This window comes from Piliocolobus tephrosceles, chromosome 5 (genome assembly GCF_002776525.5).
Source record: "Piliocolobus tephrosceles isolate RC106 chromosome 5, ASM277652v3, whole genome shotgun sequence".
NCBI classification, from domain to species: domain Eukaryota; kingdom Metazoa; phylum Chordata; class Mammalia; order Primates; family Cercopithecidae; genus Piliocolobus; species Piliocolobus tephrosceles.
In genome coordinates, this window is record NC_045438.1 from 131,522,858 (window position 1) to 131,548,839 (window position 25,982).

At 46.7% G+C, this 25,982-nt stretch overlaps 1 protein-coding gene across 3 annotated transcripts in view; it reads left to right on the forward strand.

Moving 5' to 3' along the window:
• Positions 1–17,066, forward strand: part of TMEM217 (transmembrane protein 217) — a 44,214-nt gene extending 27,148 nt beyond the window's left edge. The window contains exons 2-3 of one of the 3 annotated variants that reach the window (XM_023212695.1): positions 9,876–10,491; positions 16,256–17,064. In XM_023212695.1, the coding sequence (XP_023068463.1) occupies positions 9,887–10,491; positions 16,256–16,286 (636 nt within the window). In that variant the 5' untranslated portion in view covers positions 9,876–9,886 and the 3' untranslated portion in view covers positions 16,287–17,064. Of the gene's footprint in view, positions 1–9,875; positions 11,579–16,255 lie in introns of those variants that run through there. The other 2 variants (XM_023212697.1, XM_023212696.2) reach the window with 2 other exon arrangements.
• Positions 17,067–25,982: the final 8,916 nt, after the last annotated feature.

A 25,982-nucleotide genomic window follows, 5' to 3' on the forward strand; every position in this document is an offset into this window, starting at 1 on the left:
GGTTTTTTTTTGAGGCTTTTCTCCTTATTTTGTAGATAGCCACCCTCACCACCCCCGCGCCATGTTTTCACATGGTCATCCCTCTCTGTGTGTCTGTGTCCTAATCTTCTCTTCTTGTAAGAAATGTCAGACTAGGTCTGACACTAATGATATAATTTTAACTTAATTACCTCTTTAAAGACCCTACTTCTAAATACAGTCACATTCTGCAGTGCTGGGGGTTAGGATTTCAACATAGAATTGAAATCCCTGGGGAGGAGGGGCACAATTCAGCCCATAACAGCCCTTATGGCCTTTGCCCCCTCGTATCACACCTGTCAGTATGCAAAATGGACTTTGCAGATGCAATTAAGGTTAAGGACCTGAAGGTAAAGAGATTATCTTGGATTATACAAGTGGGTCCAGTCTAACCACACGAACCGGTAAATGGAGAGAATTTCTCCAGTTAGAGTTTCTTTTGTGACAGAAGAAGTCAGAGAGATTCCAAGCATGAGAAGGACTTGCTGTACCACTGCTGGCTCTGAGAGCCCAGGAGCAAGGCCTGGAAGGAGGCCTCTAGAAGTCAGGGGTGGCCCTCAGCTAACAGCCAGTAAGGAAATAGGGATCTTCGTTCTACAAATGCAAGGAACTGAATTCAGCCAACAAACTGAAGGAGGCTGGAAGGGATTCTTCCCTAGAATTTCCCAAGAATTGTCCTGCTAGCCCAGGATACCTCCATTTCTATCTTGTAAAACCTGCAGCAGAGAAACCACCAGTTGAGTATTGAGGCAACTGGGACTGGTGACCCACAGAACTGAGATACTATTACAACTTTGTGTTGTTTTAAGCCACTCAGTTTGTGGTAATTTGTTATGGCAGCAATAGAAAGCAAATCAACAACCAACTGCTGCAGAGTCAGCACATTAAGGAGAAGTACTAGAAATTAAATCTATAGATGACTGTAACTTAGAATGAGCCAAATAATAAAATGAATCTAATGAAGTTACTAGTAAAACTGAAAGTTGCTAGGGATCCACCCACCTTGGTCTCCCAAAGTGCTGAGATTACAAGCATGAGCCACCAGCCTTATTATTTTTTGAGATGGAGTTTCACTCTTGTGAAAATTGCAACATGGCCCTCAAATATGTTTTGTCTGAACAGCACAATCTATTAAGGAAATTTGAATTCAAATACTTTCAGGCAGGTGGACACTGTCCTAGTTGCTACAATCTCTACCACTCCCTAGTAACTTTTTCTTTCTTTGTTTTTTCTTTTTTGAAATGGAGTCTTGCTATATTGCCCAGGCTAGCCTCAAACTCCTGGGTTCAAGTGATGCTCCTGCCTTAGCCTCTCAAGTAGCTGGAACTATAGGTGCAAGCCACCACACTCAGCCCTAGTATCTTCATACCCCTCAACCTCACCCATTTATTTGACTTGCCTAGCTCTGGAAGGCCTTAGAGTTTGAGACTCTTGCTTTAGAAGTCTCTTTATCTCACTTGATAGAGCAAATGTGAAATTTTCCATAACATGGAAACATTAACTTTTTTTTCTGTGTTCCTATTTGTGACTTTTTAAATCTCAGTATCGGATCATTTTTTTCCCTACAAACTTTTTTCCTATATATATATATCTCAAGATACATACGAAACCAATATTAAATTATGTTTTAATTTTGCAAATTAAAATATTTACTTCATATAAGCATATCAGTCAAATGAGATTGTGTAATAATGATAAAGATAATGATAATAATAAACATTTAGGCTGAGCGCAATGACTCACGCCTGTAATCCCAGCACAGCATTTTGGGAGGTCGAGCTGGGTGGATCACGAGGTCAGGAGTTTGAGACCAGCCTGGCCAGCATGGTGAAACCCCATCTCTACTAAAAATACAAATTAGCCATGCATGGTGGTGTGTGCCTGTAGTCCCACCTACTTGGGAGGCTGAGGCAGGAGAATTGCTTGAACCTGGAAGGCAGAGGTTGCAGTGAACCGAGATCGCGCCACTACACTCCAGCCTTAGTGACAGAGCGAGACTCCGTCTAAAGAAAAAATTGTCTTAGCTTAGAGCAATCAAGAGTACACACTTAGAAGTTTTGCAGCATAGATGGGAAAAAGAATAGGAGGGAAGGGAAGGAAGGAGAAGAACTAAGAAAGAGAGAAAGAAGAAAGGAGAAAGGAACATAATGGCCCTGAGAGTTAGTGAGGAAGATGACTCAGATGAGAGACAATGGAGGAAGAATTGCCAACATTGACCAAAGGCCTACTCTAATCAAGGCCTTACTCTAGCCAAGGCCCTCCTTAGGAGCTAGGGGATGGATGGAGTCTCTGGGCTCAGTGAATTCAAAAAATACCTGAAACACACAAAGCACAAGTAGGTTGAGTATGAAGGCAAGTGATTTGGTTTGGAGGCAGAAAGTTGTGAATTCAAATTCTAATTTTGCTGCTGAGCAGATATACAGACCTGGACAAAATTAAGTAGCTTCTGTAACACTCAATATCCTTATTGGTAGCCATGAAAATGATCATTATAAGTATGAAATATTTAAATAACACTTTAAGACAATATATAATAAAATATATCATAAGACAATACATGAGTTATTACCAAGTTAATTGTAAGGAAATGGTGATCTTGGGCCGGGTGCCGTGGCTCACGCCTGTAATCTCAGCACTTTGGGAGGCCGAGGTGGGTGGATCATGAGGTCAGGAGTTCGAGCAGCCTGACCAACGTGGTGAAACCCATCTCTACTGAAAATACAAAAAAATTAGCCGGGTGTGGTTGCCTGCTCCTGTAATCCCAGCTACTCAGGAGGCTGAGGCAGGAGAATCGATTGAACCCGGGAGGCGAGATCGTGCCACTGCACTCCAGTCTGGGCGACAGAGCAAGACTCTGCCTCAAAAAAAAAAAAAAAAAAAAAAAAAAGAGAATGGTGATCTTGAGATAAAGGGGAGATATCTCTTTATGAGGAGATGGTGAATAAGCATAGACTCAGTGAAATAGGCGTGTAGACAGGAATAATCTGCTGGATTCTTCAAAAGAGCAAAGTCAAGGGAGGTGCTAGATCCCAGTGGATCACCAGTTCTCATTACACTTCTTCAATAAAGAAGTTTAGGAAGTATAGCATGGTACAAGCTACGCCACTGCAACAAAGAAACCCCAAAAGACAATGGCTTATTTATGATGGGAGTTTATTTCTCTCTCAAGTAGCAATGACCCACGGCTGATAGGGTAAGTCATAGATCAGTTCCAATCATGGCTAAAAAACAGGAAGGGGGAAAGGGAGAGGGTGAGAGCACTCCTAATGCTTTCATGAGCAAGACTGTAAAGTGGCACACATCACTTCCATTAGCATCTCGTTGGTCACGGGGCCACATACATCAGCAAGTGAAGCTGGGAAATGTAGTCATTAGCTGGGTGGCCATGTCTCTATCTAAAGGTAAAAGTGAAAAGGGAGAAATGAATGTTGGGAGACAATTATCAGTCTTTGCTAGAGATGGACCAATGGGAACCCAAAATTTTAATGAGATTTTTAAGAAGTACAAAGAGGACATTTGCTATATGTGTTAGTTGGATGGGAGGCAATGAACAACACAGGAAGGCCAATTACGCCACAGTATGCCACAGGTATGAGATTAGATTACATGTCTTTTTCCACTCTTTTTATTTTTTCCTTAAGGAACTCAGGTATACAGAATTGAATTATTCATAATCCTAGGTCATAGAAAACAGTCATCATTAGTACATGCATTCTTGTTCTTTTCTTTACTAATTTGTTTTTTAAACTATGATGAACACTTGTGAATTTCTTATTCAATCCAAGAAACAGAATAATACCTCACAATGATCTATGTGCCCCTGCCCCTGTCCCTGCCCTTTGCACTGCAGAAATAACTACAATCCCAAATTTTGTATCTATTATCCCCTTACTTTTGGTAATCTTTTTTTTCTTTTTTTTAGTCAGAGTCTTGCTCTGTCACTGAGGCTGGAGTGCAGTGGCGCAATCTTGGCTCACTGCAACCTCCGCCTCCCAGGCTCAAGTGATTCTCATGCCTCAGCCTCCCGAGTAGCTGGAATTACAGCGATGTGCCACCACCACTAGGTAATTTTTGGGTTTTGTTTTTGTTTTTGTTTTTTTTGTAGAGATGGGCCATGTTGGGCAGGTTGGTCTTGAACTCCTGTACTCAAGCGATTCACCTGCCTCAGCCTCCCAAAGTGCTGGGATTACAGGCGTGAGCCACCATGCCTGGTCTTGCCTTACTTTTATAATAAAGTTTTATTCACGTATATATGTATGGCCAAAATATATATTCTTAAATTTTACTTAGTTTTGATTTTTATGAAAATGTTATACTATGTGCTCTCAATCTTGAAAAATATTTTAGAAAAATATTTACAGTGGCTCATGCCTGTAATCCCAACTGCTCAGAAGGCTGAGGTGGGAGGATGACTTGAGGCCAGGAATTTGAGACCAGCCTGGGCAACATGGCGAGATGCTGTCACCCAGGCTGGAGTGCAGTGGCGTGATCTCGGCTCACTGCAAGCTCTGCCTCCCGGGTTCATGCCATTCTCCTGCCTCAGCCTCCGGAGTAGCTGGGACCACAGGCACCTGCCACCACATCTGGCTAATTTTTTATATTTTTAGTAGAGACAGGGTTTCAGTGTTAGCCAAAGTGGTCTCAATCTCCTGACCTCGTGATCCGCCCGCCTCGGCCTCCCAAAGTGCTGGAATTACAGGCATGAGCCACCGCACCCAGCCAAAAAAATTTTTTTTTTTAATGAGCTGCATGTGGTAGTGTGCACCTGTGGTCCCCGCTAGTTAAAAGGCTGAGGCAGGAGGCTCTGTTGAGCTCAGGAGTCTGAGGCTGCAGTGAGCTATGATTGCATTACTCCACTCTGGCCTGGGCAACACAGCAAGACTCTATTTCTATAAATAAATAAATAAATAAATAAATAAATAAATAAATAAATAAATAAATAAATAAAAATAAGAAAAATAGGCTAGGCGCAGTGGCTCACACCTGTAATCCCAGCACTTTGGGAGGCTGAGGAGGCAGATCACCTGAGGTCAGGAGTTTGAGACCAGCCTGACCAACATGGTGAAACCCCGTCTCTACTAAAAATGCAAAAATTAGCTGGGCATGGTAGCACACGCCTGTAATCCCAGCTACTTGAGAGGCTGAGGCAGGATAATTGCTTGAACCTGGGAGGCAGAGGTTGTGGTAAGCCGAGATCATGCCATTGTACTGCAACCTGGGTGACAGAGCAAAATTCTGTCTCAAAAAAAAAGAAAAATATTTTAGTTGAGTATAGAATCCTAGGTTGGCAGGGTTTTTTGTTTGTTTGTTTTGCTTTGTTTAGCACAGTTAAAATATTATTCCATGGGGTTTTTGTTTCCTATAGAAGTCTGTAACTGTTGGTCTTTTAAATAAAAAGTCCATTGGCTGCTTTTGAGATTTTCTTTTTGTGTGTGGTGTTCGATAGTTTGAGTACTATATGTTTTGTGTAGATTTTCTTTCATTTATCCTTCTAGCAATCAGGTTTCTTGAATCTGTGCATTGGTGTTTTTTTTTCAGTTGTGCAAATCCTCAGCTATTTTTTCTGTAAATACCCCCATTTTGTCTCATCTCTCTTTCTCTATCAGAACATCTTATTATATCTTTCATGTTTCTTAACTTCTCATTCATATTTTACATCTTTTTGTCTCCCTGTGCTACATTCTGGATAATTTCTCGTGATTTATCTTCTGTTTCCTGGTTAACTAATTATTCCTTAATCTGTGTCCAACCTGCTACCATTTATGTCCACTGAATTTTTAATTTCAGATACTGAGTTTTTCATCTCTAGAAATTCTATTTGGTTCTTTTTCAAATCAGCTAGTGATGGCAGAGGCTGCTGCCATCACTCCGGCTGTCACTCCAACTGCAGCAAAGAGGCGCGGCTGGGGCTGCACACTCCATGGAGCCGGTGGAAGCCCGGCCCCTTCTAAGTTAAGGCGGGAGCTCCCCGGGTGCTACTGCAGCCACCCACACCACAGCCGTAGACCCGCCTCCAGCTCTACGCAGCAGGCAGGAGCCCCGCCCTCTTCGGTGGGCGGCAGCTGCCCAAACTGTGGCTGTCCATCCAAGCTTCCCTGTGCTCTTGGAGGAGGGCCGGGAATAGGCAGGATCTGCCCTCCCAGGTGCAGCTGCAGCTGCCAGGACCCACGGCTGCAGACCTGGGCCTCCCACTTCACTGAGCAGGCAGGAGCCGAGGACTAATAGGAGCTCCCAGGTGCAGCTGCGGCTACCCACCCAGGTGCAAGACCCAGGCGTCTGTGCAGCCTGCACCCTCGGGGACCCCAGAAGGACCCGCTCCCCGGCCTCCTCCCATCCCTGCAGGCTCCAGAATGTCTGCTCCCGCTGCCTGGTCTCTCTGCAATCCCGGCACCTGTTCAAATCTCGGAGCCGGGTTGGGGCAGACTCTTGAGGGGCCACGAATGGCAGCGGGAGGCATATTGATTCCTGGATGGAAGAGGGCGGGTCCTCAGTAAGGCCCCACTTCAGGCCAGGGAGAGCCTGAAGGCTGGGGCCACGCCGCCAGTCCTGCAGACCTGAGTGGGAACTCGTGGTGCCTCTTCCAGCCTGCCCGTGGCCGCCCATGGACCAATCTGCATGCACTTCCTCCCCTCTGAGGTCATGAAAGACCTGGGCTTAGCCAGAGCAGGGCAGAGGATGGCTAGAGGATGAAGAGGGCAGAGAGGTGATAGGACGACCAGCTGCAAAGAGGAGCTATCCTCTCTGCTGATAGCAGGAGACAAAGGGAGTACCAGCTACAGAAAGGAACTACCCTCTCTTCTGAGAGAGCGTCAGAGACCTGCAGAGACGTCAGGACTATCAGCTGCATAGAGGAGCAACCATCTCCAGGGCCTTCTCCCTGCTGAGAGCAGCAGATATTGGCATGACTTGCCTACAGGAGGAGCTACCCACTGCGAATCTCCTTTGAGCTGATGAGCACTTAAAGCTCATCTCCATCTAGTTTACCCTTCTCTTGTCTGTGTACCTCATCTTGGACACAGAATAAGAACTCAGGCAAAGGTGCCTCTGGCCACAGAGGTTTCTAGCCTTTTTGAGGGACTTCTCAAAAAAAAAAATTCCACTTACATGACATAACCAGAGTAGTCAAATTAATAGAAACAGAAAGTAGAATGATAGTTTCCAGGAGCTGGGGCAGGGGGAAATGGGAATTTGTTGCTTAATGGGTGTACAGTTTCAGTTTTGCAAGATGAAAAAGTTCTAGAGATTGTTTGTACAACAAAATGAATATACTTAATACTACTAAACTGTCTACTTAAAAATGGTTAAGATGTAAAATTTTATCTCGTGTATATTATATATCTGTGTATTATATGCGGATGAATTATACTACAATAAAAGTAAAACAAAAATTTTAAATAATGCAAAAATATAGTAACCATAGTTGTTTTATGATCAGATACTACTGCAGTTCTGTTTTGCTATCTGTTTCAGCTGGTTCTCACAATGCCTTGTTCCCTTACGTGCTTGATTATTTTTCACTATGTACTTGTCCTTGTCCCTGAAAAACTGCTGATGAAAATTCAGAGAATGAAGACCAGCATAAAAGTACAATCCTCCAGAGAGGGTTTGAATTTGCTTCTGCCAGACACTTAGACACACTTTCAGTTTAGGACTACTTTAAATTAGATTTATAACTTAAAGTTAAAAAAGAAATACTTCATGTAATATGGACTATAAATCTACCAAAAAAAAAAAAAAAAAAGGCCAGTTATGATTACAATGTCTCAAGGAGAGTTTTCTCCCTACCTGCTCAGTGTAGTTAACAAGCCAACTTTTCTTGGAGTTTCCTGGCAGAAAGATGTAGGGGAGGTTTACTTCTGATTCACCTTTCCCCAAATCGTAGGCCTTTGGGGATGCTCACAACTAATACAGGAAAGACTCCTCACCTTGGTGGACCCTGAGCTTTGATTTCATTCTTCTTTACCCTGCATTGCTGTCATAATGAAATCCAAGTTTGCCTAGATTGGCAAATAACCTCAGAGCAAAATTTACTTCTTTCCACTTGGGCAGCACTTCTGTACTTTATATTTTTAAGCTATTTTATCCAGCATTTTAAGTTGCTTTTTAGCAACATGTCAGCCCAAATAACCTAACCAGTCAGAAGTCCCTCTACTTTATTTCCTGTTTCATTGACTTATGCTTTTCTATTTATTTCTTTTTGTATCGTTGTTATTTTCCCTCTAACTTCTTGAGTTGAATACTTAGCTCGTTATTGCATTTTCTTTTCTATTATAAGGCTAGTCTACCTTAAGGCTCTAAATTTCCTTTACAGTATACATCTTTCATTGTAATCCATATTTTGATATGTAGTAGAGAAGCGATTGCCCGAAGCCAGTTGGCGTCCACCTGTTTTTATCATCTCCACCCAACAGGGTTCTTGTGCTGCCCTGGTTATATTCTGAAACATCTGCACTCAGGTCTGAACAAGTACAGGCAATTTTCACCATCTGGGCAGCAATGGTAGCCCAAGGCAATGCTAGGAGAGTTAACAGCATAATTTGTTTTCTTTTTTATTTTTTTTATTTTTCTTGAGACGGAGTCTCGCTCTGTCGCCCAGGCTGAAGTGCGGTGCTGCGATCTCGGCTCACTGCAAGCTCCGCCTCCCGGGTTCACGCCATTCTCCTGCCTCAGCCTCCGAGTAGCTGGGACTACAGGCGCGCACCACCACGCCCGGCTAATTTTTTGCATTTTTAGTAGAGACGGGGTTTCACCGTGTTAGCCAGGATGGTCTCGATCTCCTGACCACGTGATCCGCCCGCCTCAGCCTCCCAAAGTGCTGGGATTACAGGCGTAAGCCATGGCGCCCGGCTTCTTTTTTTGATACAGGGTCTTACTCTGTCACCCAGGCTGGAGTGCAGTGGCATGATCTCAGCTCACTGCAGGCTTAACTTCCTGGGCTCAAGTGATCCTCCTACCTCAGCCTCCCAAGTAGCTAAAACTATAGGCATGCACCACCATACCTGACTAATTTTTGTAGAGATGGGGTTTCACCAGGTTTCCCAGGCTGGTCTTGAACTGCTGGACTCAAGCAGTCTTCACACCTCAGCCTCCCAAAGTGCTGGGGTTACAGGCATGAGCCACTGTGCCCAGCTAAGAGCATAATTTAAGCCATCTTTTTCTAACTCAGCTTTTTCCAACACCGGCTACCTATGAAAATTACTAGGAAAGTTTTGAAAAATACTGCTGCCTGGGTCCCAACCAGAGAATGTTGTGATTGGTCTGGGGTAGGGCCTGGACTTGAGTACTTTTGGTGATTCTAAGGTGAATCCAGGGTTGAGAACCACTGCTGTAGTTTTTTTTTTTTTTTTTTTTGAGATGGAGTCTCGCTCTGTCGCCCAAGCTGGAGTGCAGTGGCGTGATCTCGGCTCACTGCAAGCTCCGCCTCCGGAGTTCACGCCATTCTCCTGCCTCAGCCTCCTGAGTAGCTGGAACTACAGGCGCCCGCCACCGTGCCCAGCTAATTTTTTGTATTTTTAGCAGAGACGGGGTTTCACCGTGTTAGCCAGCATGGTCTCGATCTCCTGACCTGGTGATCCACCCGTCTCGGCCTCCCAAAGTGCTGGGATTACAGGTGTGAGCCACCACGCTCGGCCCCACTGCTGTAATTTTATTTGGTCATTGCCACCTTGACTGAATCCTCTCTCTTCCCCACCCCCAATCCATTTTAAACAGCCTCTGTCTTCCCAAGGCTATAGTTTCTTGGTTTTCATATTGCTGTGTATGTTTCTCCAAGGTGGACTGGGAAAGGAGGCAGAACCCTGGTAATTTACCATGTTGGCAGGAACTAGAATTCCCCCTCATGTTGTCTGTCTTCACAGGAGGTCTCAGCATGAAACAGCAGCAGTGGTGTGGGATGACTGCCAAAATGGGCACCGTGTTGGCGGGGGTCTTCACCATCATGGCCGTACACATGTATCTCATCTTTGAATATAATCACCTAGGGCATGGCGATTGCACTGAGATCACACTAAAGTACCAGAGTGCAAGTGACATCATAAATCATTTCATCATCTGCTGGAGTTTTAAAATCGTCTTCTTCCTCTCTTTCATCACCATCCTCATCAGCTGCTTCCTCCTGTACTCAGTGTATGCCCAGATCTTCAGGGGCCTGGTCATCTACATTGCCTGGATTTTTTTCTATGAAACCGTAAACCTCGTAATACAAATCCTCACCAACGACGACTTCAACGTTACAGAGGTCAGAATCATGCGCTGGTTTGGCTTGGTGTCTCGTACTGTCATGCACTGTTTCTGGATGTTCTTTGTCATCAACTATGCCCACATAACCTACAAAAACCAGAGCCAGGGCAATATAATTTTCTACAAGAGACGAATTTCTACAGCGGAGGCTCTCCACAGCAGAAATAAAAGATTATCAGTTTTGGGTGGGCTCAATGGCTCACACCTGGAATCCCAGCACTTTGGAAGGCAGAGGTAGGTGGATCGCCTGAGGTCAGGAGTTCAAGACCAGCCTGACCAATGTGGCAAAACCCTGTCTCTACTTTAAAAAGTAGAAAATTAACCAGGTGTGGCAGCACACGCCTGTAATCCCAGCTACTTGGGAGGCTGAGACTGGAGAATCGCTTGACCTGGGAAGTGGAGGTTGCAGTGAGCCGAGATCATGCCACTGCACTTCAGCCTGAGTGACAGAGCAAGACTCTGTCTTAAAAAAAAAAAAAAAAAAATTAGCAGCTTTATTCACCACTATAAGCAATCATGTTGGCCCTTTTCTTTCCCCTGAGAGGTAGGTATCTCAGGTTCCCGGGGTAGTTCTATTTCCTCTTCTTCCCCCCACTTTTGCTTAGCAGTCCCGCAAGTAGAAACCCTATTGCCACTCTTCCAGGAGAATATGGAGAGAAAATGTGATTATAATCACAACTGGAACATCCTGCTCATTGAGGGTATTTAGTTAAAGGATATTGTGATTTATCACACCTTCTGTGAACTCTGCCTTTCTACCACCTGATGGGTCAAAATGAACGGAATAAGATGAAGCTGAATTGCAGTATGGCAATCCTTTTTTCTTGGCATCTTCATTAGCCTTCAACCCACAGCTCTTTAACCCTGGGATGAGCAAATCTGTATTTATACCTCAGATTTTTGCAGCACAAAGGATGTTGTTGGTCCTGGGGTGGGTTTGTGCTATCATTTCCCCACTATTCTTCTGGTTTTTTCCAGATAAGAAAAATAATAAAAATAGAGAAAATTCGTCTGTGTTGAATTTCCCCACCCTTCCCAAATTAGTCAAGGAGTGTGAAAGGCATTTCCTTAATCAAAAGATATATGTTAAACATATTTCTGTATCTGTCGCTGTGCTGTACTCTGTAGTGTGAACACTGTACTGAACACTGTGTATATACCATATACAAAAATGTATAAGATATGAATGACTATGAGAATTTTGTAGTTTAGTGGAAGAAAGTAAATTATTGTTTATGAATCAATTAGCCAATCATATAAGACAGTATATGATTATATGCTATCACAAATAAACAGACATCACTTTGCATTCAGGTTCAGAGACTCTCCAAAGCACGTTTTTTATTTTTGAAACTGAGTCTCGCTCTGTCGCCCAGGCTGGAGTGCAATGATGCGACCTCGGCTCAGTGCAACCCCGCCTCCTGGGTTTAAGCGATTCTCCAGCTTCAGCCTCCCGAGTAGCTGGGATTACTGGCACAGGCCACCACGCCCAGCTAATTTTTGTATTTTTAGTAGAGGCAGGGTTTCACCATGTTGGTCAGGCTGGTCTTGAACTCCTGACCTTAGATGATCCACCTGCCTCAGCCTCCCAAAGTGCTGGGAGTACAGGCGTGAGTCACCCACTGCTGCTATAGTAACTGAGTAATTTATAAAGAGCTGAGATTTATTTTCTCACACTTTTGGAGGCTAGAAGTTCAATACCAAGGTGCCAATAGGTTTGGTGTCTGGTAAGGGCCTGCTCTCTCTGCTTCCAAGATGGTGCCTTGTTTCTGTGTCCTCCAGAGGGCACAAACACTGTCCTTACACAGCAGAAGGGATGGAGAGGCAAAATAAACTAGCTAGTTCCCTCCTGCCCCTTTATAAGGTCACTAACTCCATTCATGAGAGTTCTGCCCTTATGATTTAATCATCTCCTAAAGGCCCCATCTTTTAATGCTGTTGCATTAGGGAATAAGTTTCAACATGAATTTTGGAAGGCACAAACAGTCAAACCATAGTACTCACCATTTGCCAAGCTGTACTCATCATTGTCCTCCCCGCTCCCATCCTAAGTGCTCTCCTGCCCCTGTCTCCTCACCTCAGAGGATGGGCTGCTCTCCATCCAGGTGCTCATCCCAGACTCCTTCTCCCACAGCCCCAGGCCCCAAATCTGTCCCCCAACATCCATCTGCTGCCTTACTTCACCTTATTTCCTTCCATGGCCTCTCAACTACTCTGCCTACCTCCACCTTTGATCCCTTTCTGACCCATGGCCCTCATAGCACCAAGAAAGATTTTTCTAAAATGCAAATAGAGCCAGGCGCAGGGACTCACGTCTGTAATCCCAATACTTTTGGAGGCCAAAGTGGGTGGATCTCTTGAGGTCAGGAGTTCAAGACCAAGCTGGTCAACATGGTGAGACCCCTTCTCTACTAAAACTACCAAAATTAGGCGGGTACGGTGACGGGCACCTGTAATCCCAGCTACTCGGGAGGCTGAGGCAGGAGAATCGCTTAAACTTGGGAGATGGAGGTTGCAGTGAGCCATAATTGCGCCACTGTACTCCAGCCTGGGCAACAGAGTGAGACTTTGTTTCAAAAATAAATAAATAAATAAAATGCAAATCTGATTATGTCTGTCTGTCTCTTTCTCTCTCTCACACACACACACCCACACCCACACACCTACACACCCTGAAGAACCTCTCCTTTACCTTTCAGAGAAACATCCACATGGCTGGTAGCAGGTAGGGATCATTCCTGATCTGGCCCCCAGCCAACCTACACAGCCTTCCCCTCTGCTCAAGCCAAGCCAAACTTGCTGTTTCCAAAATGGCTTTTGCCTGTCCCTGTGCCTACCCCTTTGTGTTGTCCCCTTTGCTTGGGGTGAAGTCCCTCCTTTTTCTGCCTAGTTAATGCCCGTGTCTTTTAAGACCCAAGCTCAGCTATTGCCTACTCCAGAAAGCCTCCCCGATTATCATCCAATGATTTTCTTTTCTTTTTCTTTTTTTTTTTTGGAGGCAGAGTCTTGCTCTGTCGCCCGGGCTGGAGTGCAGTGGCGTGATCTCAGCTCATCGCAAGCTCCACCTCCCGGGTTCATGCCATTCTCCTGCCTCAGCCTCCCGAGTAGCTGGGACTACAGGCGCCCGCCACCTCGCCCGGCTAGTTTTTTGTATTTTTTAGTAGAGACGGGGTTTCACCATGTTAGCCAGGATGGTCTCGATCTCCTGACCTCGTGATCCGCCCATCTCGGCCTCCCAAAGTGCTGCGATTACAGGCTTGAGCCACCGCGCCCGGCCCATCCAATGATTTTCATCTCTCTCATTGTTACATCTTGACAACACTGAGCCATCTCTTCCTCTATCACATTTATCACATTGCACTATAAGTTTTCTTTTTTGTTTGTTTTTTCTTTAGACGGAGTCTCGCTCTGTAGCCCAGGCTGGAATGCAGTGGTGTGATATCAGCTCCCTGCAACCTCTGCCTCCTGGGTCCTGGTTAAGCAATTTTTCTGCCTCAGCCTCCCAAGTAGTTGGCGTGTGCCACCATGCCCAGCTAATTTTTGTATTTTTAGTACAGATGAGGTTTCAACATGTTGGCTAGGCTGGTCTTGAACTCCTGACCTCGTGATCCACCTGCCTCATGTTTTCTTTTTTCTTAATTAAAAGCAAATTTTAGTCATTTGTTTTTTTATTGTCTAACTTCCACACTCGCATATTTACCTGTTTATCTCCAGTGCCAAGCTCATCCCCCAGCACCTAGTAGATACACAATAGATGTTTGCTGAGTGAGTGTTGAATGAATACAATGTACCAGAGGACCTTGGCCAGTGGCAGAAAAGAGAAGTTAGGCCATTATTATAGAGACTCAGGAGAGAGGTGCCAAGGGTGGAGACCAAGGCTGGGGCAGCAGGGCTGTGGAAGCAGTGGGGTTTATATAGACATTTCCTTGAAACTTGCAACATAGACATAAAGCAAAGGAATAAAACTGTGGTTCAGGGCCCTATTTTTAGACGATTCAGGTGAGTACCCCATGGGTAGTGGCTGCTCTGAAGGCTGCCCTGTGAACCAAGCAGAGGTGAGGTTTCATTGGTGCAGACGGGGAAGTATGAGTGCGGCTATCCACCAGACAACACATTGCCTCCCTCCTGGGCCCTCCAGCCAGGTTCTAGGGTGCACTGAGAGTTTTGCGTATCAGGAGTCACACAGGGTTGGGAGGATGGTGGGGAATAAAGTATAAGAATATTTGGGATGAATCTGGAAAACCTTATGCTAAGTGAAGTAAGCCAGATACCAAAGGACAAATGTATGATTCCGCTTATATGAGACACCTAGAGCAGGCACATTCATAGAGACAGCAAGAAAAATGGTGAGTAGGGACCAGGGGAAGAGGGGAACGGGGAGTTGATGTTTATAACGGGTACATAGTTTTTGATGGGGATGATGAAAAAGTTCTGGAGATGGCCGGGCATGGTGACTCATGCCTGCAATCCCAGCACTTTGGGAAGCTGAGGCAGGAGGATCACTTGTGGTCAGGGGTTCAAGACCAGCCTGGCCAACATGGTGAAACCCTAACTCGACTAAAAATACAAAAATTAGCTGGGCGTGCTAGTGCACGCTTGTAATCGCAGCTACTTGGGAGGCTAAGGCAGGAGAATCGCTTGATCCTGGGAGGCAGAGGTTGTAGTGATCCAAGATCGTGCCACTGCACTCCAGCCTGGGTGACAGAGCAAGACTCTGTCAAGAGAGGGAAAGGGAGAGGGAGAGAAGGAGAGAGAGAGAAAGGAAGTTCCGGAGATGAATAGCGATATGCTTGCACGACAACATAGTGAATGTACTTAATGTCACTGAATTGCACCTTCAAAAAGGGCTAAAGTGGTGAATTTTACATTCTGTGTATTTTACTGTATTTGGAGTTGATCCAGTGAGTGAAGAGGAGAGGACAGGAGAGAGGCCAGTGGCAGTCTGTCTGTGCTCTGCCTGGCTGGACAGGACCCGTTCTGGTCACCTCAGAGAGAGGCCAGGTCAGGCTTCCAACAAGTTATCCCCCGTTGGACATTCAACAGCCAGAGGACAGCCCTGTGTTCTCCTCATGTGTGGCTGTGCCCCTTCCTTTGCCCCACAACAGAGGTAGCTAGCCAGTGTAGTGAATGAAGAGGACAGAGGTTTGCTCAGGAGTCCTCTGAATTGGGAGCCAGTAAGAAGAAGATACAGGCTGTGGAGGAACACGTGCACTGGGGCCCAGCCTACTCCAGCCTTGGGTCCTCCATTATCAACATGCCCTCAGCAGGATCAGCTTGGGCACCAGCTTCCTGCTGCCTGCCGTGAGCTGACCTCTAGAGCTCAGGTGTAACACAGGTTGCAGCTGGAGGTCTGCCTGATGGGCCTTCACCTGCACAATGGTGGCTTATTATTAAGGCATTTTGGCCTTGGGCAGAGAAGACAGTAAGTCTTGCCTGGCTCCATAAACCTCTACCCATTCCACTCCTGCTGGCCAAACCCTATGACTTGGGACAAGGCTGAGCCATACCCAGGGAGCAAATCAGGGAAATTTCTAAGGGCTTGGAAGGAAAGAGTTGGGGGCAGGGGATGTCAGGGTTGATTCCAAGCCCTTGAGGAGCCATGAGAGTTTTCTGACTTCAGAGAAGCAAACTCCCGGAACTTCATTCATACCATCATTATTCCCAATACATACAGGAGCCTCTGAATTCCCACAAACTTACGTCAACAGGAGCACTCTTTTTGCCACTTTAAAACAAAGCTGAAGCTGGAATAGCAGAATTGGAAGCTACTTGGGAGAGTCCCAGGCCAGTGATACATTCATTTCCCAATGAGGTGGTCATGTCTAGCTAGTTAGGTCAGAGCAGGGACTAGACCCCATGTCTCTTAACTTCCAGTCTATTGCCTGTCCACACACCATCATTGCTCTTAGCTCTCCTATTTATATATAGTGGCATGGGGGATCTGTCTAAGGCTACCTCTGCCATCTTGTCATGTGTCTTCATGATTTTCTTCCTGCAGGAGGTGCTCTTGTAAAACAAGTATAAAATGAACGTCAGGAAGTTGTCCCTCATGGTGGGCATCTTCTCTGTCCTCAATACCATCCAGTTCTTCATCTTTGACGTGAACCAGATGATACACATTGGCTATGAGGCCAAGTTCCACATCTACGGGGACTCAAAGTCAGAGCTAGTCACTTGGATCCTGTTCCACAGGGCTAGCATCCGCACTGGCCTCTCCCTCACCACCATCGTCATCAGCTGCTTCCTCCTTTATTGTATCCACAAGAATATCTACAAGGGGCTGCTGATCTATGCCATGTGGATCATCACTTACGAGTGCATCAACTTCTCCATAGTCCTGCTCCTCAACGGGATCATCGAAGATTACTTCAAGGAGCTGAGTTACTTGCACTGGATCTTCCAGATCTCGCACATGCTCCTGCACTTTTTCTGTCTGCCCTTCGTCATCAAGCATGCATACAACCTTTACAAGGAACCCCAGACTGTGAGCAGGGAACGCCGCCACATGCTCTCCTCCACCACTGCAGTGAACTCATGACCACCTGTCCGTCTGGGAATGTTGTACTGGAAATTAAACTGAACCATGCCGGGAAAGGTGGGAGGGAATGGTGCTCCTCAACAATGGAACCTCCCCACCCTGCCTGGCTTCTGTTGATGCTGCTTGGTTTGTCAGGGCTTTTGAGTTTTATGCACTGAGGAATGACTCTCGGGAGAGGGCAGGTTGTGCGGATCAATTATTTTACAGATGTGTTGCGTGACTTGTTTTAGCAGTTAATGATATGTGGCCTTGTGCTTACTTAACCATCTCACTGGTGTCTGTTTTTGCCTCTCACAGTCTCCTCTCCTCTGCATTTCCTTAGTTTCTAGGTCTTCCTTTATGGATTGGCCCACAGATGCCGGTTCTGCTGAGTCCTTTGGAGCAGTGTTGTCCAATAGAGCTTCCTGTGCTGATGGAAATGTTCTCTATCTGTGCTGGCCACTAGCCATGTGTGGCAACTGAGTACTTGAAATGTGGCTATTACAACCCAGTAACCAAATTTTAAATTTTACTCTTTTTTAGCTAATTTCCATTTCAATAACTATGAATGGTTGGCTCAAGACTAGCCTATCGGCCCAGCATGGTGGCTCACGCCTGTAATCCCAGCACTTTGGGAGGCCAAGGCAGGTGGATCACTTGAGGTCAGGAGTTCAAGACCAGACTGGCCAGCACGGTGAAACCCCGTCTCTACCAAAAATATAAAAATTAGCCAAGCTTGGTGGTGGGTGCCGGAAATCCCAGCTACTCAGGAGGCTGAGGCAGGAGAATCGCTTGAACCCAAGAGGCAGAGGTTGCAGTGAGCTGAGACCATGCCATTGCAGTCCAGTCTGGGTAACAAGAGTGAAACTCCATCTCAAAAAAGAAAAAAAAAAAAAAAAAAAGGCTACCCTATTGGATAGCACAGCCTCTGGAGATTCACTTTACTCCTGCAGTAACCATAGAAAAGTCCCCTTTCTAGAGTCATGTCTTGCCCTGCTTCCCTCATATTTTTCAGAAAGCAATTTCTCATGTTGGTTCATAATAACATGGCAAGAAGGATTCCCATTTAAGAAAGTGCCAGGATTTCTCAACTGAAGCACCACTGACATTCTGGGCTGGAAAATTCTGTCCCGCAGGGGCTGTCCTTTGCACTGTAGAATGTTTAGCAGCATCCTTGGCCTCTACCCACTATTTTCCAATAGCATCCACCTGTCCCTCATGCTGTCATGACCAAAAATATCTCCAAGGGATTAAGCCCACCCATCCCCTCCTGGGCTGGTGGATTATGTAGTTTTCAAGTCAGATAATAAAATAGGATCGGCTGGGCGGGGTGGCTCACGCCTGTAATCCCAGCACTTTGGAGGCCGAGGTGGGTGGATCATTTGAGGTCAGGAATTCAAGACTAGCCTGGCCAACATGGTGAAACCCCCTCTCTACTAAAAATACAAAAATTAGCTGGATTTGGTAGTGCCTGTAATCCCAGCTACTCAGGAGGCTGAGGCAGGAGAATCGCTTGAACCCAGGAGGCGGAGGTTGCAGTGAGCTGAGATGGCGGCACTGTACTCCAGCCTGGGCGACAGAGTGAGATTCTATCTCAAAAAACAAAAAACAAAAACAGGGCCGGGCACGGTGGCTCATGCCTGTAATCCCAGCACTTTGGGAGGTCAAGGCGGGCAGATCATGAAGTCAGGAGATCGAGACTATCCTGGCTAACATGGTGAAATCCTATCTCTATTAAAATACAAAAAAAATTAGCCAGGCGTGGTGGTGGGCACCTGTAGCCCCAGCTACTTGGGAAGCTGAGGCAGGAGAATCACTTGAACCCCGGAGGTGGAGGTTGCAGTGAGCTGAGATGGTGCCACTGCACTCCAACCTGGGCAACAGAATGAGACTCCATCTCAAAAAACAAACAAACAAAAAAAACAGGGCTGGGCGCGGCAGCTCACGCCTGTAATCCCAGCACTTTGGGAGGCCAAGGCGGGCGGATCACGAGGTCAGGAGATCGAGATCATCCTGGCTAACACGATGAAACCCTGTTTCTACTAAAAATACAAAAAAATTAGCTGGGCGTGGTGGCAGGTGCCTGTAGTCCCAGCTTCTTGAGAGGTTGGGGCAGGAGAATGGCGTTAATCTGGGAGGCGGAGCTTGCAGTGAGTGGAGATCACACCACTGCACTCCAGCCTGGGCAACAGAGCAAGACTCCTTGTCAAAAACAAACGAACAAAACAAAAACACAGGACCAACCCTTTGAAAAACAAAAAGAACCCCCAAAAATATCTCCAGGCATTGTCAAACATCCCCTGGGGTGGGGGATGGGGGGGACAAAGTTACCCCTAGTTGAGAGACACTATTGTAAAGCAACAGGCCCTCAGTGTTGAGAGCTGGCCGGCCCCTGCCTTGAACTAGGAGCGCCGTTTTTCCTGAGAGCTCTTCACATTCACTAGTTGTGCAGTCTTCATCCTAACGCTCCTGTTTTATGGTTTGATGAAACTGAGGCTCACTAGGCTTCAGTGATGAGATCAAGGTCATATGGTAGCAAAAGCAGGACTTGCATCTCATCATCTGAGTTCATACAGGAAAGTTGGCTCCCTGATTCATTCTTACTTTTACCAAGATAAAAAGGAAGCACCTCCTTTTAGGGTAGTTCCTTTTCCCTTGAAAAATGTTAGGAGTGAAGTCAAGAGACATGTTTGTTTTGGCCATACTCTTCCAAATCATGAGCATAAGAATGTCAGTAGCTGGCTTTTACTGAACACTCAGAGCCAGGTACCATCGTATAATTCACTGGACTCTTCCCACCATCAGTTTGAACCTGGGCCAGTTCCCCAAATGACCACAAGATGGCAGTCAGTAATAAGCTTTTGCTTAGAGCTGTCTGCCCCTAAACCAAATCCTCTAAGGGTGGCTGTTTAGGATTTACGGAGCTTCCAGCCGATGACTGGGAGCTAATGTGTGTGTCTCTGTCCCAGTCTCACAAGGCATGCCTTGTCTGATTGTGACTTGCTAGTACCAGAAACACAAAATATAAAACATGGGCCAACTTCTGGATTCTGATTCCCCATCCCGGTTGAGGTCGTTAGGGTGGGAGGTGAACCTGGGCAACATTGGGGAACTGGAGACCTCTGTGTTGAAGAAGTGTAGGGAGAAGCAGAGTCCCAGGAATCAGCTCAACTGAGAGTTACTTTAGTTAAGAAAGTTTGAGACACTCAAACGCAAGGTTGTGCTATCCTCTATGCCAAGACTCCTCAAAAGCATGGTTGCCTCTGCCTTCACTTCCTGGTCTCCTGTTCTTTCTAGAACCCATCCAGTTAGGTTTCTCCCCCACCGCCCCACTGGGACTGCTCTTTTCAAGGTGATATCCACACTGCTCAAGCCAGTGGTCAGTTCTCCACCTTTGCTGACCTGTCCTGCAGTGGCTTTTGACTGCTGATCCCTCTCTCCTGCCAACAGGTTTCCTTGGCGGCTCCTCTGCCTCCGTCTCCAAACCTGCCCTGCCGCACTGGCTCCTTCTCCTCAGTCTCCTTTGCTGGCCTCTCCTCATCTTCCTGACCTCCAAACACTGGAGTGCCCCCGGCTCAGTCCTTGGTCTCATTCTCTGTCTCACTCGCTCCCAGCTCACCTGGTCCAGACCCATCACTGATAAGCCCCATATACATCTTCAGCCTGGACCTCTCCCCTAAACCCTGGCTTTGTTTATGTAGTGGCTTTCTGGATGTGGCAGCCAGCTCTAACATGGTTCCCAGAGACCCCTGCCAACTGATATTCACATTCATCACCTCTTCTTAGATGTGGGCGGGACCCAGTGATCCTCTTCTAGCAAAGAGAACATAGCAAAAGCGATGGGGTGTCCTTTCCAAGGTTAGGTTACAGAAAGACGATGACGTCAGTGCTGCCCACTCCCTGAGGGAAGCTGGCTGTCATGTTGAGAGTATCTTTATGGAAAGGCTCACACCGCCAGGAGCAGAGGTCGCCAGCCAAGAGCCCGTGAGGAATAGAATCCTACCAACAGCCCCATGAGGGAGCTTGGAAGCAGATCCTCCCCTACACAACCCTTTTTTTTTTTTTTTTTTTTTTTTTTTTAATATAGTACGGGGTCTCCCTATATTGCCCAGGCTGATCTTGAACTCCTGGCCTCAGGCAATCCTCCCACCTTGGCTTTCCAGAGTGCTGAGATTATAGGCATGAGCCAGTATACCCAGTCAGGATACGTTTTGGGGTGGATACTGTCGTAGAGACATTTTCGTAGAAACGTGACATGTACTAGTTATCAAATTACCCCAAAATTAGCAGCTTAAGACAGCACATTTATTCTGTCTTAGTTTCTGCAGACAGGAGTCCAGACACAGCTTGCCTGGTTCTCTGACTCAGATTCTCTCAGGGTCTCACTCAGTATGTCTCTACTTTTATTTGCTTTTTAGAGACAGGGTTGCACTCTGTCACCCAGGCTGGAGTGCAGTGGTGCAATCACAGCTCACTGCAGCCTTGAACTTCTGGGCTCAAGTGATCCTCCCACCTCAGCCTCCTGAGTAGCTGGGAATACAGGTGTGCCACCACATCCAACTAATGTAAAAACAATTTTATTTTGGCCAGGCGCGGTGGTTCCCGCCTGTAATCTCAGCACTTTGGGAGGCTGAGGCGGGTGGATCACGAGGTCAGAAGATCGAGACCATCCTGGCTAACAAGATGAAACCCCATCTCTACTAAAAATACAAAAAAAAATTAGCCAGGGGTGGTGGCAGCGCCTGTAGTCCCAGCTCCTCGGGAGGCTGAGGCAGGAGAATGGCGGGAACCTGGGAGGTGGAGCTTGCAGTAAGCTGAGATGGTGCCACTCACTCCAGCCTGGGCGACAGAGTGAGACTCCGTCTCAAAAAAAAAAAAAAAAAAAAAATTTTTTAAATTTTCTTAAAATGTGGGAGTGTAGCCTGGCATGCTCACACCTGTAATCTCAGCACTTTGGGAGGCTGAGGTGGGCAGATCACCTGAGATCAGGAGTTCAAGACCAGCCTGGCCAACATGGTGAAACCCTCTCTACTAAAAATACAAAAATTAGCCGGACATGGTAGCGGGTGCCTGTAATCCCAGTTACTCAGCAGGCTGAGGCAGGACAATCGCTTGAACTCAGGAGGTGGAGGTTGCAGGGAGCCAAGATCACACCACCACACTGCAGCCTGGGCAACAAGAGCGAAACTCCATCTCAAAATAAATAAATAAATAAATAAATGAATAAATAAAAATTGGGGAGTGAATCCCAATCCACACTCCTGATTTTCTCCCATATACCTGCCCTAACCCCCAGTCTTTGCCACCTCTACCCTTCCATTGCTCAAGTTAAAGACCCAGGAGGCATCCTTGAGTCCTCTTGTTCTATCAGCCTGTATCTAACCCCTCAACACTCCCCATCAGCCCACCCTTCAATACAGATCCATATCCAACCACTTTATATCACCTCCCCTGCTACCTGCCTGGCCCAGGCCATCACCATCTCTTGCCCAGGCTATTGCAGTAGCAGCTCCTGACTGGCCTCCCCATGCCACTGTGTTCCCTTTACGGTCATACAGAGATTCTTCTTCTCCGCCCAGCCACCAGAGGGCTCCTATTGAAACCTGAGTCAGATCATGTCCCTCCTCTACTCCGCTCCTAACCTGCCAGGGCTCCCCACCACACTCAGAGTAGACATCCCAATTCCTTACCACGGCATGCCAGCTGCTAAATAACCCAGTCCCCTGTCACCATCTGATGTCCTTTCTAACCACTTTGTCCGCCCCGCCTCCCTCTGCTGCAGCCATGCTGTCTTCCTTTCGGTCCCCCTAACACAGCCAGCACACTTCAGCCTCGGGGCCTTTGCACTTGCTGTGCCTTCCGCCTGGAATATTCTTACTCCAGCTATTCACCAGCTTCCTCTCTTGCTCAAAAGACATCAGAGAGGCCTTCTCTACCAACCAGTGTGAAACAGCCCCTCCCTACTCCGCCCATGTGTCTCTTTCCCACTTACTCTCTTACATTTTTTCATAACATGTACTATCACCTGACTTACTCTATACAGTTGCCTCTCCCACCAACCCCCAAAAATGTGAGCACCATATTTACTTCACTGATGTTTTCCCAGCACCTAGTTCAATACCCAGCATGTAGCAGGTGCTTGATAAAGATTCATGGAATGAATGGACATAGACTCTCAGTTTTGTTTTTGTTTTTGTTTGGAGACAGAGTCTCTGTCACCCAGGCTGGGGTGCAGTGACACCATTGCGGCTCAGTGCAACCTCCGCCTCCCAAAGTGCTGAGATTACAGGCATGAGTCCCCAGGCCCGGCCTATGAGGGGCAAATTATTACTGCTCTTTCAGTCTCCTGTTCCTGCTCCTTTCTTCTCTCATTCAATTCTGCAGTCTCTGGTGAAGAATCTAGACACAGGTAGGAAAATGCCCACAAAGGATACGATTTCAGCCCCTTATTCCTTTCTTCCTTTCCCAATCCTGTTCCCTTGTACCAACTGCTGCCACTAGACGCACCAACTCATCTCCATCTCACCAGTGGAAAACAAGTCTTTCTAACAGTGCAGGTGTCCCCGGGAAGAGCAGCACTCTAAGAGCTGTCACCCACCCCTGACACTTTCAGTCCGTGAAGATCCCCCAGCCTTCCGTCCTACTTTTCTTCATATAGTTTATTACTGTGTGGCAGACCCTGAATTAGGAATTGAGAAATACCTGGGGAAGCAAGACACAGCCCACATTCCAAGGGGCTCCCAGCCTAGTGAAGGGCCAAGCCACTGGGGCTATTTGGACCCGGGACGATGGGTGCTAGAGGAAGCACTGGGGGCCGCAGGAGGAGGCCCTGGAGGTGGAGAGTCAGAGAAGCCTTCCTGGAGGAGAAAACCTGTAAGCCGAGTCCTGGAAGACAGTATGATTTAGCCCTTAGGAAGGAGGGGAAGAAGGCTGGGTGCAGTGGCTCCCGCCTGTAATCCTAGCACTTTGGGAAGCTGAGGCGGCAGGATGGCTTGAGCCAGGGGTTCAAGACCAGCCTGGGCAATATAGTAAGACTTCATCTCTACAAAAAATTTAAAAATTAGGCCGGGCACAGTGTCTCATGCCATGCCTGTAATCCCAGCACTTTGAGTTTGGGCAGATCATTTGAGTTCAGGAGTTTGAGACCAACATGGCCAACATGGCGAAACCCCATCTATACCAAAAAATATAAAAATTAGCTGGGCGTGGTGCTGGGTGCCTGTAGCCCCAGCTACTCGGGAGCCTGAGGCAGGAAAATCGTTGGAAGCCTGGAGGTGGAGGTTGCAGTGAGCCGAGATCGCTCCACTGCACTCCAGCCTGGGTGACAGGGCAAGACTTCATCTCAAAAAAAAAAAAAAAAAAAAAAAAAAATTAAAATTAGCCAAACGCGTTGGTGCGCACCTGTATCCCAACTACTTTGGAAGTCTGAAGTGGGCGGATCACTTGAGCCTGGGAGGCAGAGGTTGCATTGAGCCAAGATCGCACCACTCCCTCCAGCCTGGATAACAATGAGACCCTGTCAAAAAAAAAAGAAAGAAAGAAAGGAAGGAAGGAAGGAAGGAAGGAAGGAAGGAAGGAAGGAAGGAAGGAAGGAAGAAAGAAAGAAAGAAAAGAAAAAGAAAAAGAAAAGAGGGAGGAAAAGGAAAGGTGGCAGCCTGAGAAGGTGCAGGTACCCCTGGGATAGCAGATCTGTGCGCTCTTTTCAGTCATTTCCACCTAGGGTTACCGGAGGGGCTGTGTGCAGGGGATGATAGTGTCAAGAGGAAGCACGCAGGCATGGAACTTCCCCAGAGAGAAGAGGGTCTCCGCTTTCCCACGGCCTCTGCTCTTAGGTGTCTAACCACCAAATATTTCTTCAGCAACTTTCCCACCTGACTGTGGCTGCCTTTAACTCCAAGTCATTTCTAGCAATAGTGTCCCACAGAGGACAAACTTCATTCTCTGTCAGTTTCCCCCCACTAGTTCAAGATGCGTCAATGTTTCCATGAGGTTTACTTCTTTTCACCTCGCAGCCTTCACTCTCCATTTCCCTGGCCTCCTTTCCCCTAGTCCTCCCCACAGGACTTGCTACCTTTCTTCAGTCTCTCTTTTTTTTTTTTTTAATGTTTTTGCTGTGTCACCCAGGCTGCAGTTCAGTGGCGCCAGGCTTTAGTGATCCCGCTTCAGCCACCTGAGTAACTGGGACTACAGGCACATGCCACCACACCTGGCTAATTTTTGTATTTTTTTGTAGAGACAGGGTTTCGCTATGTTGCCTGGGCTTGTCTTGAACTTCTGGGCTCATGTGATCCTCCGGGCTCTGCCTTCCAAAGTGTTGGGATTACAGGAGTGTACCACTGTGCCTGACCTCCTCAGTGTCTTCTGACTGTTGGTCTGTACACACGGACTAAAGCTTTGCCTGCCCCCCACTCCCACTGCATCACTGTCTCCACCCAGCAAGTGTTTGATGAAGGGCCCTGGGAGCCAGCCCTGGAGGAGGCTGCCTGGAGACAAGGACTGAGCCCCTGACTCCCAGACACACAGGGAAGATGCACAGGGAGGATGCGCAGGGAAGATGCACAGGGAAGCGCCCTCAGCCTCCCTCCCATGTCATCCTCTCACCAGCTATTAGTAAAACAGGGACTCCTTTAAATGCTTACTTTTTTCCCACAAATAAATTATGATTTTATTCCCTGGGAAATAGTTTTTACAAATGCCTCTGATCATATTTTGTTTCATTAACAAAGGATTTTTTTGTTTTGTTTTATACCTATTTTGTTGTTATTATTTTTTAAATTTTATTTTAGGTTCACAAGCACGTGTGCAGATTTCTTTTCTTTCCTTTTTTTTTTTTTTTTTTTTTTTTTGAGATGGAATCTCACTCTGTAGCCCAGGTTGGATTGCAGTGGGATGATCTCAACTCACTGCAACCTCCGTCTCCTGGGTTCGAGCGATTCTCCTGTCTCAGCCTCCCGAGTAGCTGGGATTACAGGCACTCACTACCACGCCTGGCTAATTTTTGTATTTTTAGTAGAGAAGGAGTTTCACTGCGTTGGCCAGGATGGTCTCAATCTCTTGACTTTGTGATCTGCCCACCTCAGCTTCCCAAAGTGCTGGGATTCCGCAGTTTTGTTGTTGTTGTTTTGTTGTTTTGAGACAGAGTCTGCCTCTGTCACCCAGGCTGAAGTGCAATGGTGTGATCTCAGCTCACTGCAACCTCTGCCCCGTG